The following is a 19,062-nucleotide window of genomic DNA, read 5'->3' on the forward strand; positions in this document are numbered from 1 at the left end:
TAAGAATCTACAGCAGGGACTAGAACCCTGGACCCAGTCTTGTGCCCTGGGGATGGTGGCTTGAATGATAATGGGTGAGAAGTGAGATTTGGAAGTAATTAAGTTCAGAGCTGGGTATGCTAGTGCATGTCTGTAGTCTCAAGTCGTCAGGAGACAGATCCAGGATTGCAAATTCAAGCCCAGCCTGGGCAGCCTATTAAGAAGCATCTTCAAAAGAGCTGTAGATGTAGCGTCCACTGGCAGAGAAATTACCTAGCCTGTCCAAGACTTGAGTTCCATTTCCAGCAAGCACCTCCTCCCCACCCCCACTGCGGAGTTTAAGAACCATATTTTTGAATGAAGAAAATAGATCTACACTTGGGTATCTTTAGTACCAAAGATGTCTGCAGCTCTGGGAGACAAAGTTTATCTGGCAAGTGGGAGTACTACAAAGAGTATCTCAATAGTGCTTGGGAAAGAGCTTCTATGGCTCCGCAATCTGGCACAATGGATGGAGAAATGATCCTGGCTGAGGTGTAAGAGTGGGCTAGCCAGACTCATACACTCTCATTGGCATCTAGCTACCATTCTTCATGAAACATTTCTAAATGCTTCTCAGTGGATTGCTTAAACCTAGAGCTCCTTTACAGAGTGGTGTCTGCTTCTGACAGCCCCCTTTAGCTCTGCTTCTGGAGACCTGAGAGAAAGGAGTGCTCTTAACTCTTTCCTGCCATGGGTGGCTCTGTGCAAGCTCAAGGTGTGCCTTCAAGAGGTGATTCTTAGCGTGTCCCTAAGTGACTTCAGTGAGAAACACAGTGTACTCATTCAGCAAATGGTTACTAAGAAATCGCTGTGTGCCTGGCACTAGAGAAGTGATTTTAGAAAGTAATATCATTGAAGCTGAAGATGTAGCTCATTGGTAGAGCACTTGCCTAACAACAATCAACTTTTTTTGTGTTTTACATTTTTTGAAGAATAACTCAGCTGGAAATATACACTACCTTCTTGTGGAGTAATCAGATCGTTTCTTATAGGAGTGTTTGATAAATGATTCACTTTCAATTCAAAGTGTGAGAAATACTCAGAAACTAAAGACGAAGGGGGAAATAGGACCTTTCCGAGAATCCCCAGTCTAAGGCCATACAGCCCTTAACACGCCAGATCTCTAGGAGAAGCCCCAGAAAAATACCTGCCCAATTCTTACCAGGGTCGAAGCCCCGCCCCACAGCCTTGACTCCGGTTCTGCTCAGCCAGTTTCAGCTCTAGCGCAGCTTCCAGAAACCTGCAGTAATTTAGAATTCACTCAGAGCAAGTCCCATTAAGGGACGATTGCAGAGGACTTTCGTCCCACTCCTGCTTTGAGGCCACGTGACCGTGAGAGGCGCTCGGGTGTCCGCTGTCCCGCCTTGAGAGAGGCTGGGTACCCCGCCGGAGGAGAAAGGGGCGGGGTCGGCGATCGCGGGGTCCCGTTGGGGGCGGGGCCAGGCTGGGGGTGGGGCTTAGGCGGAGGCGCCCGTGGTGGGCGGGGCCTTCGGGGCGGGGCTCTGGGCGGTGCGGCTGCAGCGCGGCCGCCGCGGACCAGCGCGCTGGCTGGCTGGCTGGCTGGCGGGTGTGCGTGCGGCCCGGCAGGAGAGCGCGGAGCGGGCTGCGCGAGGCCCGAGGGCCATGGCTGCGTCTCCCGGCCCTGCCGGCGTTGCGGGCGCTCGAGCAGCCCGCGGCTCCAGCCCGTCGGGCTTCGCCTTCGACTCGGGACTCGAGATCAAAACCCGCTCGGTGGAGCAGACGCTGCTCCCGCTGGTTTCCCAGGTAAAGCTGCCCCGCGCTCCCCTGCGTGGCGGCGATGGCGGCGGCCGCTGCCCCACTTTCGACGCGGGCGCAGCGGCGGCGGCCAGGGGCTGAACCCCGGGGAGGCGGCGAGGCCGGGCAGCCTGGCAGGTGCGCTGCGCGTCCAGCACCCTGACCCGCCTCGCGCTGCAGCGCCCTCAACCCGGCCGGCCGCGTCCTCTCCGCGGGGCGGGCACTCCGGGGCCCTGCTGGCACCCGAGGCCCTGCTAGTTGCTTCTGGTCTGCGGGCTGCCGTGGCCCGTTCACATCCCGGGCAGACCCCAGACCACTGGCTCCAGTATAGCAGGGGCCTTCCTGCCAGCTTCCGAGTCCAGCGTGCTCTCCGGAGGCCTTTGTCCCTTTGCTGCGCCAGTGTGGGCTCACCCAGCTCCCACTCACCCCGGCCACCCTGACCCACCCCTGTGCCTGCCTGCTTCTGCCCGCGTGAGTCGGGCCAAAGAGCGATGCGAAGAACCGCCCCACTGTTAATGTGGATGCATCCCTTTTTGCCAAGTCTCAGTTAGGATATATGCCTTATTGTTTTGTCGGTCATTACAAGTCTGGTCATCATAAATCAGCTTCGTTTAAAAACGGTTTTTGTTACTCTGCTGAGGTATACATAGCCCGAGGGCCAGAATTCCGCGCCTAGCTTTATGGTACGGTGCCAGCAACTGTGGGAGTGAAGAATACAGTGCCTTTGGCAGCGCCTTGGCGATGTGTGACTCATACCTGGGTTGTAACATCTTGGTGACTCACACCAGGAGTACAACGATTTTAGAGGTAGAAGGAATCTTAAATTATCTAACTCTAAATTCCTTCTTACAAATATCTCTTGACACCTGGCCACCAACAGCCTGCTTGAACACGTTCAGTGGTGGGTGGGCAGTAGCGCTTCCATAGAATTGCTGCCTTTTCTCCAGTCTAGCTTTGCAAATGCTTGAAAAGAACAATCACACATATCCCTAGAGTCTTGTTACACTGATTGAATAAGCAGCCTTGTTTTCTTCACGTGCATGTGAACATGGCTGGAGCAGTGGTGAATACACCTGATATTCCCCGACCCTCTTCCCCTGCCTGCTGATGGAGACACCGACTACTGGGAGGGAGTGCCCCGTGGAAATGGTGCAGCCCCACGCCACCCCACACACACTTCGGTAAAGAACACCATCACCATAGCCCAAAGTGAGAAATGCTGGAGCAGTTTTGAGAAAGAGATGAGAAAAAAAAAAAAAACAGTTCAAGTTAATAGTATTTTTGTCCATTTATTTAATATTACGTTAGACCATGTTTCAAGCATTTAATTCTCATAACATACCTCAGAGGTAAATGTGTCATGTTTGTTTTCATGATGACGAATTTGAAGAATAGTGAGATCAAGGGACTCAGCATTAGAATTTTCGACTCTGAGTGCCAAATTGGGCTTTGGCAAACCGGTATCCTGATTCCACAGTCTACTTTTAGTCACTGCTAACCTCTAGAAATTAGAGGTTAGTTTGTAACTGATACAGAGAAGTTCAGAGTCCACAGTGGACAAACAAGTAGGAAGATTATCCTTGGAGAAATGGAAACTGTTTCACAGATAGAAATGTGGGGCCCTACTGTGTGTGCTACATTATGTAATTCCAGAGTCAGAGAATGGGAAGAGTAGAGGAGAAAACAACTGCTGAGAGTTAGCTAGAGGTCAGTGCTGAAGGGGGAAAATACCTCTGTGTGTGTGTGTGTGTGTGTGTGTGTGTGTGTGTGTGTGTGTGCACGCGCCTGCATGCGCCCGCACGCGCGGTTTCACTTTTTTCCCTGTGAAAGCCTTGTTTAGGGCTATGGCTGAGGTTTTGCATCTATTACAGTGTAAATCCACTGCTGTATGTCTGCCACAGTATCACATTCCTAAATAATTGTCCTCAACATCAGCAAGAGTTGAGTTTCACTTTAAGAAATGTATGTAGCGTGTTCAGAATACTGGGTTAACAAGGCAGTGAAATGTGAGTCCAATTTATCATGACTTTAAAGTTTCAGTGAAAATTAAGAGATTAAAACTGGAGCTCCCTAGAAAACTCATATCCAGAAGTCCCATTTACCTAAGACTAGCACATTAGTATCTGACTTGATTTTTTATTTCTCCCCCCACAAGCACTTTAGTGAAGGATTTATTGTGTGCTTGGTTGGTTTCTTCTTTCTTTTTTTCTTCTTTTTTAAAAAAAAATTTCCTTCTATGCAGTGTCAGGCATTGAACTGGGAATTTTGCACAGGGCTACATCCCTAGCACTATATCTATATATTTGTACCATGGATTAAATTCATGACCTTGCGCTTGCCAGGAAGGTGCTTATGCCACTGAGCTAAATCTCTGGTCCTCTTTTTAATATTCTTAATTTAATTGCTTTATTTTGAGATAGTCTTGCTAAATTGATAGGTTGTCCAGGTTGAACTTGAGCTCATAATCCTTCTGCATCAGCCTCTCAGAGTATGAGATTACAGGCTTTTGCCCTTTAATAGGCACATTTTCTAGTTGGTAGATGGATGCATAAAATAACACATGCCAAGCATTGAATGGACATCAGTAGGAGGATGTGCTCTGACAGCTCAAGACAGGGCATCGATGGAGTGAGAACAATGTGCAGAGACAGGATCTTGAGGCAAAGAAGTAGGATTAGCATTGTACGGTGTGTTGTTTTGTTAGCATTGTATGGTGTTTCATTGTTGTTTTCAGTAGGATTGAACTCAGGGCCTTGCACCTGCTAGGCAAGCACTTTATCTCTGAGCAAAATCTCCAGGTAGTTTGTTTTTTATTTTGAGACAGGATCTCACTAAATTGCCCAGGTTGACATCAAACTTTCAGTCTTTATGCCTCAACCTCCAGAGTATCTGGGATTACAGATGTGCACCACTGTACTGTACTGCACAGTTTAAAGTAGGTAGTTTCTATTTTGATATTATTTTACCACTTTTATTCCTTAAGTGGAAAGTCTTGGTGACAGGCTTTGCTTTAGGAATGAGAGGTTGTGTCAGTATTAGAAAAAAATGCACAAACTAGAAAAGATATGTGTTTGCAGTAATAGATGCAGAAAGAACATTCAGTTGCCTTCAGCTTTAATCATGATAAGCAGTTAGCATGGTGATACACATCTGAAATCCTAGCTACTCAAGAGGCTGAGGCAGGAGGATGACCAGTTAAAGGCCAGCTTAGGCAATTTAGCAAAACCATGTCTTAGAAAAATATGGAAACAAAACTCAGTGCCCTGGGTTTAATGCTCATTAATATTTAAAGGGTAACAGTGTGGAGGGAAGGCATCTGACAAACTGTTAAAAAAATTTCTTTTTTATTTTTCTTGATATCAGGGATTGAATTCAGGGCCTCATGACTGCTAGTCTAGCACTTTACCATGGAGCTGTATCCCTATACCTTTTTAGGATTTCAAGATAGAGTGTCAAATGAATCGTCCAGGCCGGTCTCAATGTTGTCACCCTCTTGCCTTTTGCATCCCAAGAAGCTGGGATTATAGGTATGTGGGTGTGTGTCACCATGTGTGTCCAGAAAAAACAAACAAACAAAACTTTCTTAACTGATGGAGTATTTGTAGAAAACTTAGAGTTAATATAGTAGCAGTCAAATTATAACAGTCCTTTAAAATCAGAAATAAGTGGGCCTAATGGTGCACACCTGTAATCCCAGTACTCTAGATTACAAGTAAGAGCCCAGCCTGGATGACTGAGACTCTGTCTAAAAATAAAAACTAAAGGGCTGGGGATATGTTGCTTAGTGTAAAGGCTCTGGATCCAACCCCTGCCCCCCAGTAACAAAAACAAACTCAGAAACAAAGCTGGGCCTGATGATACTCACCTGTAATTCCAGCACTCAGAAGGCTGAGCCTGGCCTTGAGTTCAAGGCCAACGTGGGTTGTCTAGTGAGTTCAAGATTATTCTGGTTGATGTTACAGGATCCTGGTTCAAAAAAGAAAGCAAAACACCCATAATTCAGGCACGGTGGCACACCACTCTTGTGCCATCACTCAGGAGGGTGGGAAAGGAGGATTGTAAATTGAGGCCAGCTTGGATCACATAGGGAGTTCCTGTGTCAAAAAAGACAATACAAAAATAAATCAAGAAACCCAGAAATGAGCAGGATACCCGCTATTGCAGCATCTGTTCAGTCTGTGCTAGAAATCTTGACTTCCAAAGTTGATAACATTTCTCTATAAAAAATGAGAATTCTTGGGGCTGGGGATTTAGCTCAGCGGCATAAACGCCTGCCTTGCAAGCAGGCAGTCGTGAGTTCGATCCCTGGTACTGATAAAAACGAAAAAGACAAAAAAAAAAAAGAGAATTCTTTTTTAGAAATCCAGTTATAATCCAGGACAGCAAAATACGAGATTTTAAAAGAGAGATGCTAGACTTCATGGAGAAAAATTTTAAATTTGTTTTGTTTTGTTCAGGCAGGGTCTTACCAGGTAGTTCAGCTGACCTTGAACTCACCAGGTAGTCCAGGCTGGCCTCAAGCTTGTGGCAGACCTTCTGCCTCAGCTTCCTGAGTGCCTGTAATCTGCCTGGCTGAATTTTAAAATCTTACTAAAAGCCAAAGTAGATCTGAACACTGTTTGTCTCAGTTGGCCACTTAAGTTTAATAGTAAAAGACTAGTTATTGATAAGTGTTATCATAAATTGTTCAGAAGGAAAGGAGAAAATTTTATAGACAATGGGGCTTTGTGTGTGTTTTAAGTTACTGTTTTTAAAATCAGTACTTTTTAGTAAGAACAAATTGACCAAAACTCTGTCTCAGAATTTTGAGACTCATTGAAGTTTAAACCAGATATGGTGGTGCACAGCTATAATCCCAGCACTCAGATGTTGAAGCAGGATTGCTGAGAATCCCAGGCCATCCTGGGCTTCATAGTGAGTTCAGAGTCAGCCTGAGCTACATAGACCCAGCCCACCCTCCAGAAGTTTAATGAGAAAAGGAAAAAAGCAAAAACAAGTGAGTATAGGTCTTGCTTACTTTTCTCTCATTGCTGAGACAAAATACCTGATATCCAAATTGAAGCAAGGAAAAGTTTATTAATCTTACAATTTTGGAGGGTTCAGTCCATACTCAGCTGACTCCATGGCAGGGTGGCATGGCTGAGGGGCAGCCATTCATGGCAGCCACAAACAGCAAGAGTGAAAAGGGCCAAAGAGAAGATACGCCTCCTTCCCTCCCTTATATTGTATGCTGGCTCCTCCCATGGGCGGGTGTCATGTTATGTCTGTGGCCCCCAGGCCTCATGAGTTTGCATTGTACATTTCTGATGGTTCATTGTCTAGGGCTTGGATTGGTGGAGCCAGGATGTGATGTAATTGCAGGAGGAAGGTGTGTCTTGCTCTTTGCTGATTCCTGCTTGTTTGCAGCTGCCATGAACTGTGGCCCAGCCATGCCCGCTTGCCTTGGAGCCAACTGAGTGTGGACTGAAACCTCCAAAAACTGTAAGAAATAAACCTTCCCTTTCCCAACTAGACAGCAGGTGTAGCACTCACATGGCCAATCCCAGCACTAGACAACAAACCAGTCACAAATGCTAGATTCGGCTGTCTCCATGACTGCATGAGGCATGGTGGGCCACCTAGACACAAACTGTAACGGCATAGTTGTACATGCCAGCACTCTGGGAGGCCAAAAGGATCACAAATTGGATCCCAAACTGACCAGGCAATCTGGGTGACTTTGCTAGACCTTGTCTCAGAAAGAAAAAGAACAAAAGGGAGAGTATAGTTCATATGAAGGCCCTGGGTTCAATCCCTATAACCTATTGGAAGGAGAGAGCCAAAAGTTATCTAAATAAAGAAAAATAGTGTGCCCCATTCCTAGATTGCCATGTTATAGACATAGCTTTTGTGCTTGTCGATCTACAGATTTAGTGCAATTCCAATGAAAATTTCAATGAGATTTTTAGGTGGAATTTAATTAAAGTAATTCTAAATTTTGTGGCAGAACAAAGGGCAAAGAATAACCAGAAGAGAACAAGGTAGGCAGAAGTGATCTGCTTGTCTATTTGATTTCAAAATTTATTATAAAACTATAATGTAGCGATAAGATCAGGGAGCACAAAATAGACTAGCAAAACAATGGAGAGCCCTGGAACAGATCCATACAGCATGGAAATTTGATAAATGACAGTTGGCATTGCTGGCCAGTAAGGAAAGGAAGAATTTTTTTAAAAAAGAGGCCAAACCGGGGCTGGGGATTTAGCTCAGCGGCATAAGCGCCTGCCTTGCAAGCAGGCAGTCGTGAGTTCGATCCCTGGTACCGATAAAAACGAAAAAGACAAAAAAAAAAAAAAAAAAAGAGGCCAAACCAATTCTTTTTATTTAAATAAAATACTGAAAGTTGATCTCTGTCTCATACAATGTTAAAAAAAAATTTCAAGGAACCAAAAAGAAAAAAATCAAAGAAAAAAATATAAAAGAGAAAAAAGACATAAAAAAGAAAAAAGCAGTGAATTCCAGACGAATTAGACATTAGTGGAAGTAAAAACACTTCAGGAGGAAAATATAAGCCAATAACATCACCTCTTGGTAGAAGAAGGTTCCTTACATTAACAAAAATATATAGACTATATAGATGAGGGGCTGGGGATTTAGCTCATCGGCATCAGTGCCTGCTTTGCAAGCGCGTGGTCGTGAGTTCGATCCCTGGTACCGGTAAAAAAAAAAAATACTGATAAATTTGACTCCATTAAAATGAAGATCTTCTGTTTTTTAAAAGATATTATAAAAGTGAGAAAATATGTCTTTAAAAAGGACAGTCTGATGGCAGGCTAAGCAATCAAGATTTGATTGATAATGCCCAGAATAAATAATCCAGTGAATAAAAAATACACAGATTAGTCATTAAGCCTGGAGAAGAGGTGTCATCTTACAGAAGAGGAAACACATGGCTAAAAGATAAGTGAAAAGGTGTTCAGCTTCACTAGAATTACAAGGTAAAACCACAGCAGGGTCTGCCATGGGAAGCCAGTGGTGCAACTATTTGGCAAACAACTTGGTGTAATGTATAGAATTCAAAGTGGGGTCTGAACATTGAGGTCAGTGCTCAGCGTGTGCAAGGCCCTGGGTTCAATTCTCAGCGTGCCATACCAAAAACACTAAAAAAAATAAAAATTTTAAAAATCTGGAAGCAAATAGTTAACCTTTTTGAGCACCTCTTGTAATTGTAGAAGGCAAAGGTACCTTTTATTAATCTCATGATGTCTCAATAAATGTAGAAGTTTTTCTTTTCCTGATATATTTGTTTTTTGGTGGGAGTTAGGATATATATATTTTAAAATTGAAAAGTGATATTGACCAAAAGCCCAACATTTCTAAGTCTCTAACTCCAGAGAACCCCTTACATGTGTGTTTGAGAAATGGATAAGAATGTGGGTAACATTTTTACTTATAATAGCCCCGACAGGAAACTTACCCAAATGCCCTTTTTTGAGGGGATACCACGGATCCAACTCAGGACCTTGCATTTACCAGGCAAGTGCTTGAGTGGCTCAGCTAAAACCCCAGCCCTCAAATGTCTTTTTAGCAGTAGGATATTTCAGTAAATTGTGAAGTGCCTAATAATGAGACACTGCATGTCAGCAAAATGAATGAGCCACAGTTTATAACGATCAGTGTGGACAAATCTCAGAAACGTGTTGAGCAGGAAAAATCAAGATTCAAAGCCAGCCGAGACTAACCTGTGCGTGATTTAGGGCTCCACCTACCCTGCGTGTGTGTGTGTGTGTGTGTGTGTGTGTGTGTGTGTGTTAGTCCTAAGGCAGTGGGGAGCACAAAATCAGGGCGGTGGTTTCTTCTGGGGCAGGGAGTGAGGTGACAGGGACAGGGAGGAGTCCATAGAACACATGGCCTGGTATTTATTGCTTTTTTTGTTTTGTTTTTGGGAGATCACAACACATGCTAGAACAACTTTTGTTCATTTAAGCTTTGTAATGGGTTCATGGCTCTTTCCTTCATTTCTTTAAGCTGTGCATATGTATATTATGTATACTCATATGTTGCATCGTTTAAAGTTCAAATAACTTTTTGAAAAGCCTCAGGATAAGAACCAAGTATATTTTCTGCAGAGCAGCTTCCCACCTCTTGTGATAATCACTTTATTCTTCTTGTCGGAACTCCCACTCCCAGCCTTAGGTTTTTATGAAGGAAGGGAAGGAGGATGTCTGCCCAGAGCTCCGCCCTGGTGTGGAATGTTATCAGGCCCACTGCCTACCAGTCTCTTCCTGTCTGTGATACGTTTCCTTCATTCACCACTTCCAGGCCTTTATGTTTCTAGGGTAGTGCAGTCTTTTCTCGATTTTTCTCTGCAGTGTCCTGGAAGCTTTTCAAAATTCGTATTTCTTAAATGGTAGATGGAGAGAGTGCTGAAGAGGTTTCCTCCTTTCTTTGCTTTTTTCTTTTCTTTTCTTTTTTTTGGTACCAGAAATTGAACTCACAGCCTGGCGCTTCTGCTGCTGAGCAGTATCCAGCCCTTGCTGACAAGTGTGTGTTGTTTTGTTTTAGGAGTAGGAAGAATTTATTGAGAGAAAGGAAGTTTCTCAGAGGAACAGAAGGTGACTTGGAAAGTGGGTTACCTCTACAAGTGTGTTTTTAAGTGTAAAAGCCAAACAAATTCAAACAAATGGTTTGGATGTGAGTGAAAGGCATGTTTTCTGCCTTCTTCAAGAATACCTCATACTCATAGGACTGGGATATTTTCTTCTACATTGTTTTCTGTAGCTAATTAGCTGGGGGGGGGGCAGATTGAGGGGATTGTTTTGATTTGTTTTGCTATACTGGGGATTGAACCCAGTACCTTCACAGTGAGCTATATCCCCTGATACCTGCTCCTTTAAGTACGATACATGGTTACAGTACATGCAGTTTACAGTCATCTTGGGGAGTGAGTTCAGGTACACAATATAGCTTGATTCTTTTTTTTTTGATCCCCTTTTGTCTCCCTACTGCCTGTCTCTATCTTCTTCTCTGCAACCCTTTCCCCCATTTTCATTCTTATTGATATGATTAATCTTATCTCATGTTTATGACATACAGAGATTATTTTCATTAGGCTCCTGTATGTGTCGTATTTTTGTTCTATTTATTTTTCCTTCCCCTCCCCCTTTCCTCTCATTCCTGTTGTCTTGCTGTTCTTCCCATTTGCAAGCAGTCTGTCCCCTTGTTTGTCTTACCTTTTATTTTGAGGCAGGGTCTTCTAATTTGTTCAGGTTGGACTTGCACTGGACAGTCCTCTGCCCTCAGCCTCTAGAGTAATGAGATTACAGGCATGTGATACTGTCCAGCAGATTAGCTGGTTTTCAAATTCTTACAATTCTGAGAATTCACTGATGAGTTAAGCCAGGAGTGGACTTCTCTGTCCCAGACTGGCATCTAGATTTTCTAAAGGTCTCAAGGGATTGGGTTGAATTTAGTTTTTTTTTTCAATCAGTTCTTCCACTTGCTTTCTTGCTTCCTCACAACGTAAATAAACTAAGTCCATTTTAATCAAGGATTTACTGTCTGTTATTCTACAAAATATGTTCACAAACATGAGGAAGGAACACAGATATGGAAATCTGAGCAATGTAATATCTGGCAATTATGTAGTAGTTACTGTGTAACAGTAAGGTATTTTATTACTCGTTTGTTTGTTCCCACAATAACTTTATGAGATGGGTACTATTATTATCCTCATTTTTACAGATGAGAAGAGTCGTGGAAAGGTTAGCTAGCTGGTCACATGCTCATGTGAACAGCCCGGATTCACCACCCAGGCAGCAGAGTCTATGCTGGTAGCTACTAGGATACACTTGGCCAGTCTGTACTCATGATGCTGTTTATGACAATACATTAATTAAGCCCACAGTAGAGCTCTTCTGTACATCAGATCCTCTTTCTTCCCTCATGGAATATCTACTGTCCTCTTGTGTGGTTCAGCAAAGGATTTTCTACAACATTCTCTTGAATTGTTTGTCAGTTGTGACCCTCAGTTTAATATGCCTTTTATTTTTCAAGAGTTTTAGCGGTTTTTTTTTTTTGCCTATCATAATTTGCAAGGCCCTGTACTACCTGTTTTTCATTTGATCCTTAAGAGACAAGAGGGACATTGATTACAGGTGGGGGCGGTCTTTTGGCTTTGTGACCTTGGGCACTTTTCTAACTTCTTCAGATTTCCAGATCTTTACTTGTGAAAAGAGGTTAATAATAGTTTATTATTAAACTATTAGATATTGTACCAATTAGATATTGAGATATAAGCATGACATCAAGTAACATGTGAAACGTACTCTTGTGCTTGGTATTCTTGTTCTTAATAAATCTTAGCTAGTCTTATTTCTTTTTTTTTTTGTGTTAGAGAAACTGAAGTTTGATCTCAGTTTTATAGAAACAACTACACCAAAATTTTCACCTCCTAAGATTTTCCAATATTTCCCGTCTTTTTTCTTTTGAACAGCAACATGTATAACTTTTGAAACTCTCCTTTTAAAGGTCAGAAAATATTTTAGGACAAAAATAGATTCAAATAAGGGATTTTATGTGCTGACTTAGCTCTTCCAAATGTCAGTTTTAAAGGCACATCTGTATTTGAACTGAACACTTTCCAGGCCTCTTGCAGTAAGAGGAAGACAGCCACACCTAATTATGCACTGGGGAGGATTCCCGTTATGAAAACACAAAGCATGTTTGGGAAATGAACACTAGTTAGTATTTTAGCCTAATTGCAGATCTTTATAATTCAATTTTTAAAACTTCATGTAGTTAAATGATTTAATGAACACAACTGTCTTACTCTGGGCTTCCCAATGAAAATTCCTTAGACCAAAAAAAAAAAAATTCTATAGACAAAATGTTTTAGACAGCAACAACAGCCCCCCCCCCAAAAAAATCTGTTGTCTAAGACATTTTGTCTATGGAATTCTCCCCGTATCCCCATAGTACTGGAGACTGAGTGGCCGAAGATCAGGATGCCAGAAGGGTTAGTGTCTGGTGAGGTCTCTGGATCAGAGACAGGTGTCTTCACATAGTTCTCATTGGGTAGAAAGGAACGAGGATCTTTCTGGGGTCTGTTTTATGAGGATAACTAATTGTACTCAGAGGACCCCACACTCATGACCTCATCAGTTTACAAGTCCTTCCTCCCATTGCCATCACGCTGGGGGTTAGGATTGCAATCTGAGCTTGGAGGAAGAAGGGACACCTTCAGTGGAAGCACCAACGTGAAGTTCCTTTGCATTCCAAAATCTGCCCCTCCCCCACCCCACCGAGGATGGCAGGTTGAAGTGTGCAGTGGTGGTTGAGTTCCCTGTTCTCCACGTGGTACTCGAGTTCTCTGCAGTTTATTATGTGTGCAGCAGGGCAAAGCTGGTGCAGATAGAATGCCCACAGTCCTCCTCAGGGTTCAGCTAATTTCACTTAGACTGGTTTTTTAAAAAAATCTTTAATAATTCTCGATGCTTAAAGACCATTGTTAATCTAATTTATCTTTCCATGCTCTCCATATACTGGGTATTATATTACCCCCAGTGCTTTATCTTTGTCTCAGATCCTTTTATTGAAGGGATAGGGTTAGGTAAAAGGCTAGGCTCTGTAGTCAGAGGGCATGTATTTAATCCTAACCTGTCAACTCTTCCTGAGGGCCAGTGAAGTAGAGATGATAACAAAGCCAGTTCATTGGGCTGTTGGGCAGTATTATGGGATAGTGTGCAAGAGTATGGATTCTTGCATCTAATTGTCCGACTCTCAATCCTGGCTCCATCATTTGTTAGTTGTGTGACCTTTAAGTAGGCATCTTTTAACATCAGTTTCCTTATTCGTGAACACAGAATAGGGTATACTTGTGTCCTAAGATTACTATGAGGATTGGAGTAAGTTATTTATGCACAGTAGTTCTATGTGCCTGCCACTTACATGTAAGTTTTGTTTTATTTTAAACGGAAAAACAGTAATAAAAAAAAAACAGTTTCAAGACAAGCTAGCAGGAGAGTAACAATAATCAACACAGTGCGTTTTGTTACATTCACAGTAGTTGTTCAGAGTCAAAATGTAGGCATGAAACACTGTCCATAGAAGTACTAGCACAAATTAGTTTTATGCCAGCCTACAGTTTGTTATGCCACAGATTTAGTGGTCATCTTGATATCATTAACCTGGTCTATCAAGGAAATCATGTTTAAAACCTTCCCAGTTTGTGCCTTCTCCTCCCTTCTGACTGTTGCCCCTGTGTAACAAAACAGCGTCATCCTTTGGCAGGACTATTGCGACAATTGTCAAACTTGTCTTCCTTCTTCTACTTTTGCTGCTCTAGCACTCTGCTCTTTTCCTAGGAGCCTTTAAAAAACATACATTTGTAACTGCATTGGTTATTTACTCCTGTTACCAAGTACCCCAAACTTTTTTCTTTTTTTTTTTTTTTTTTTCTTTTTATCGGTACCGGGGATCGAACTCACGACTGCCTGCTTGCATTGCAGGCGCTTATGCCGCTGAGCTAAATCCCCAGCCCCAAAGTACCCCAAACTTAATGGTTTAAAATGGCAAACATTTGTTGTCTCAGGCTGTGAATTAGGAATCTGGGACTGTCTTCTCAAGGTAGTTCTGAATCACTCTCCTCTGTTGACAAGAGGCCTCAGAGCCTTCCTAGATGCTGGTAAGAAGCCTCAGTTCCTCACCATGTGAGCCTTTCCATTGGGCTGCTCAAGTATCTTCGTGACATAGCACCAGCTTTCCCAAGTCATTAACATTAGAGAGAAAGACAGCAGATCGTAGTGACTTTATGCCTGGCCTTCGAAAGTAGCATGCTGTCACTTCTGCTTTTTCTGTTAACTAGTACTGTCTAAGCTCAACCTGCTGGTTTACAGTATTCTGGTGGTACTGTGGTTGAACCCAGGGCTTTTACAATGAGATACATTCCTAGCTCTTACAGTTTTAAAAAATTGATTTTTAAAATTTTGAGGCAGGGTTTACCTCATGAAATCACTGAACTGTCTGGGCTGGGCTTGAACGTGCCATCCTCCTACCCCAGCCTCCAGACTGCTGGAATTACAGGCATGCACATTCTGAAATCCAGCTGGACACGGGTTGGCAGTTTCTTGATTAAGACTTAAGTCCTGGGGCTTCTTCATTGCTGTTGGCATTGCCTTCTGATTTGGCCTTTTTCATGAAAGCTAGCCCTGGTTTGCAGCTGCATAATTTTCTAAGCCTGCTCCTGCTTATGGGAACTTGATATAAAGCTTCCTTTCATTCTGTGTTGATCTGCCTCAGCCCAAGCTGGTGGTGTGGCTGCCAACACAATTACATTAATTATGTTGGTTTCCTTTGAGTCATTTGGACTCAGTCTATTAAACAAAGCCATCCGCACACACAAGTCTCTTTAAGATAAGCTCTTCTCTAACTTGGGCTTTTGCTGGCACTGCTGAGAGACAACACCCCTAAGCACTTAGAGAACTTGTTTAGCTATGTGGTTGTCTGGAGCAACACTGGATATTTTGGAACCTTTACTAAGATTATATAGTCACACTATCAGTGTTTGTTTGTTTTGTTTTGTTTTGAGACAAGGTCTCACTGTTTAGGCCAGCCTTGAACTTGTTTTGTAGCCTAGGCTGGCTTGGAACTCACAATCCTCCTGTCTCAGCCTCCTGAGGACTGGAATTACAGGCAAAACACCTGACAATAGGTCATGGTCTCTTGACAGTCGCCTGGATTTTATTCATACCTGGAAGCCACTGTTAATTTTAACATGATGTGCCACCTGGCTAGGACTTTTCAAAACTAGGAAGTTCTGGCTTGTTTTTATTTACTAATGTTTCCTTTGAATTCTCTGTTCTCTTACATTTTACGATGAACAGCAGGAAGAAACTCAGAAGCACCTCAAAGTCTTCCTTGAAATCTCTCAGCTAGAGCACTCAGTTTAGTAGGTATATTTTACTTTTTCTGTATTACTGAGGATGATTTTCTGCCACTGTGTAATAAGGAACCTCTTTTCTCCACTTTCCAATGAGATTATTTTCATTTTCCGTTCAGCTTCACACATAGTTCTGGTATGATCTGAATGTCAGTATCCTCAAATCCACAGGCTGGAGCTTAACTCCCATAGTGATAATTATTAACAGGTAAGGCCTTTGGGAATTTATTAGCTTATGAAAGAGACTAATGCCTGTAAAAAAGGCTGAGGGAGCCTGTTTTCCTTTTCTGCAATGTGCAGACTAATCTAGAGGGCACCATCCACAAGGACTTAGCAGACAGTGATCTCAGGGGGCTGTGAGTTTGGACTACTCAGCCTCCGAAACCTAAGCTGTGTGTTTCCACCGTCTATGAACGACCTAGGTTAGGGCCGCCACGCTGACCGAGCTCGCTGTGCTGCCAGACAGTTCTGACTGGAGCTTTTATTCACCCCTCCAGTCCATTCCACTCCTAAGCTGATTTCAAGCCACTTACTTCCTCAGCATAGGATTTGTTACAGTATCATTCCAGATCCAAGTGTACCGAAATCTGGATGAGTTATATGTTGTTACAGAACGAATTACTCCAAATCCAGCCTCCTGAAACAACGGACATTGATTTGATTGGCCCCACTTTCTGTGGGCCAAGCATGAAGTGGAGTGGTTTTGCCGGTGGTTCTGGGTTAAGGGCCATCTGTAACAAGATGGAAATAAAGGTGCTGGGCTGGAGCTGGAGAATCAGCTCCCAGTTCATTCAGCCGGCTGTTGTCAGGAGGCCTCGGTTCTTCACTGTCGCAGAGCTCTTGCTTTCTTCTCCTGGGGCTCTCCATACAGGTGTGGGGTGTCCTTCCTTATGTGGCAGCTGGCACTCTTCCTCTGAATCTGACAGAGTCCTGCCCTCAGAAACAGCCCATCCCTACTCCAGGTAGAAGAACCAGGCTCTACCTCTTAAAGGGAGGTGTATAAAAAAATTTGTGAACATATTTTAAACCCACTAAACAGATAACATTTTTCTTCTTAAAAAGCTTTTAGTGACTTCCTGTAAGATGGAATAAAACAAGTTCTTCACTTCACGCACAACCTTGCCTGGCTAGCTTCTGGAGATGGGTTTTACCTTTGTCCTCTGGCTCCCTGGGCTTCCCTGTTTGTGGCCTACCTCACTCCTTGACAGGTGACTCATCCCAGAGGTGTCCCTGCTCCCTAGAATGCTTCGTTTCCCTGACGTTTGCCAGCCTGGCTTCTTACTGTTAGATTTCAACTTAACCATCACTTTTCTCGCAGAAGGAAGATCAGCCAACCTCAGGTACCTGCACAGATTTCATAGCACATTGTCCTGTTTCACATTTTGCATAGCATTTACATTAATGTTTTTTGTTGACCCATTTGTGTGATTATTGTATCTCTCCAGCTCCCCCATAGAATAGGAGCTCTATGAGAACATGGGATTTTTTGTTGAGTGCTGTTACATCATTGTCTGGAATTTGAGTTGGCATATGATAGTATGCAACAAGTACATTTTTATGATTATTCTGTACTGTAAACCTAGTAGAGAGAGGATTTTATGAGTATTATGTATTGCTCTGTCTTTAGGACCTAATGTCTACTTTATGCTAAAATTTTGTTGAAAAACAGTACTGTAGATCACTGTGCTAATAATGACAGAGCCTAGACTCCAATTTAGGCTTTTTAATTAATTCTAAAAGAAGTGCTTATTAGTAATTTCTAAAGGCATAAGAGTGATTCTTTTCTTCTCTTGATTCTCCAGTCTGGTCAATGTTAATAGGGCATGCAAATTATTTAATGTTAAATTCACACTGCATGTGGTGGTGCACACCTGTAATCCTGGCACTCAGAAAGCTGAGGCATGAGGACTGCTACAAATAGGAGGACAACTTGGGCTACATAGTGAGTACAGGGCCAGCCTGACCCACACAGCATGTCAAAACAAAAAAATTATGCAGCATACATTTACTAGTGGGATTTATGTCTTTCACATGACATTTTTGTTTGTTTGCTTTGAGCCAGGGTCTTGCCATGCAGACCAGGCTGGCTTCAAACTTGTGATCCTCCTTCCTCAGCCTCCTTAGCTGGAATTACAGGTGTATGTCACCACACCAACCAACATTCTTTCATAAATATTATTTTATATCATTTTGGAAATATTTATTTTGGACCAAAAGTTGATTTATTATTATATTGCAATAAAACACATTGCAGAAACCTTTTTTTTTTTTTTTTTTTGTCTTTTTCATTTTTATCAGTACCAGGGATTGAACTCACGACCACACACTTACAAGGCAGGCGCTTATGCTGCTGAGCTAAATCCCTAGCCCCCTAGAAACCTATTGTTAAAAGTAAAATCTTAGTTTAAAACTGAAAATGACACCTGTGGGTTTTTTTTTTTTTTTTTTTGGTACTGGGGATCGAACTCATAGCTGCCTGCTTGCAAGGCAGGTGCTTATGCCGCTGAACTAAATCCCCAGCCCCTACATCTGTGTATTAAAACAAATTCTGTTATTAATATTGATGATCTGAACATTTAAAAATAGCAGAAGTAGAGCGATTACTTTTGATATATATTCTTATAATTTCATCAGTTTCTTAGTGCTGTGTTTTAATGCATCACTGGTATTTTTGTAAAGCATGTGTTGTTTCAGCACGCTTTTTTTTAATTTAATTTTTTTGGCTTTTTGAGGCAGGGTCATGCTGTGTGGTTTAGTTGGCCTCAGGCTCTGTCTCTCAGGCTGGCCTTGAACTCATGGTGTTTCTGCCTCAGCCTCCCGAGTGCTGGGATGATAAGTTTGTGCCACCATCATTTTATTATCTTTAAAATTTAAAAAAATAAAATGGCCTGTAATGATTTACAAACTTGAATTTCCTGGTTAATCCTGAGCCCTGGGGAGGTTGAAGCAGGAAGCTGTATTCCCAGCACTTGGGGCATGAATATTTTTATATGTCAGTGTGGTTCGTGCATTAGTTTTCTAAGATATCTTGAAGATTTGTGTTGGTTTCAATGAGCTGGACTTGTCATCTTTTGTATTTCAGGCCTCGGAACCAAATGTTAAAACTCTTGGTATTTCATTTACTTTGAGGTTGATACAGAAAATTTAGAGCAATAGGAAACATATGTCATTCTAAAGTATCTAGCTAACTCAGTGAACATGCAAGGCACAGGTTTGGCACAGTCTGCTCACCACGGTGGGCAGCGGAAGGTGTAGTATCTCTGTTTTTACCATGGTCTAGAAAACTAGACCCAGACTACTTTGGTTTTCTGTAGATTCTGTGAATGTGATGATCTGCCCTCTTCTACTTTTTTTGAGTCTTTAAGAAT

The 19,062-nt window shown here is 42.6% G+C and overlaps 1 protein-coding gene across 3 annotated transcripts in view; it reads left to right on the forward strand.

Moving 5' to 3' along the window:
- The first annotated feature begins 1,547 nt into the window (after positions 1 to 1,547).
- Ctnnal1 (catenin alpha like 1) overlaps positions 1,548 to 19,062 on the forward strand; it is a 62,159-nt gene continuing 44,644 nt past the window's right edge. For 2 of the 3 annotated variants that reach the window (XM_063261161.1, XM_063261169.1), the window contains exon 1: positions 1,548 to 1,785. In XM_063261161.1, coding sequence (XP_063117231.1) covers positions 1,645 to 1,785 — 141 coding nt within the window. In that variant the 5' untranslated portion in view covers positions 1,548 to 1,644. The remainder of the gene's footprint in view (positions 1,786 to 19,062) is intronic. The other variant, XM_063261153.1, reaches the window with a different exon arrangement.

Source organism: Cavia porcellus, unplaced genomic scaffold (assembly GCF_034190915.1).
Source record: "Cavia porcellus strain 051 isolate PalLab524CR breed Dunkin Hartley unplaced genomic scaffold, mCavPor4.1 scaffold_1, whole genome shotgun sequence".
In the NCBI taxonomy this organism is placed as follows: domain Eukaryota; kingdom Metazoa; phylum Chordata; class Mammalia; order Rodentia; family Caviidae; genus Cavia; species Cavia porcellus.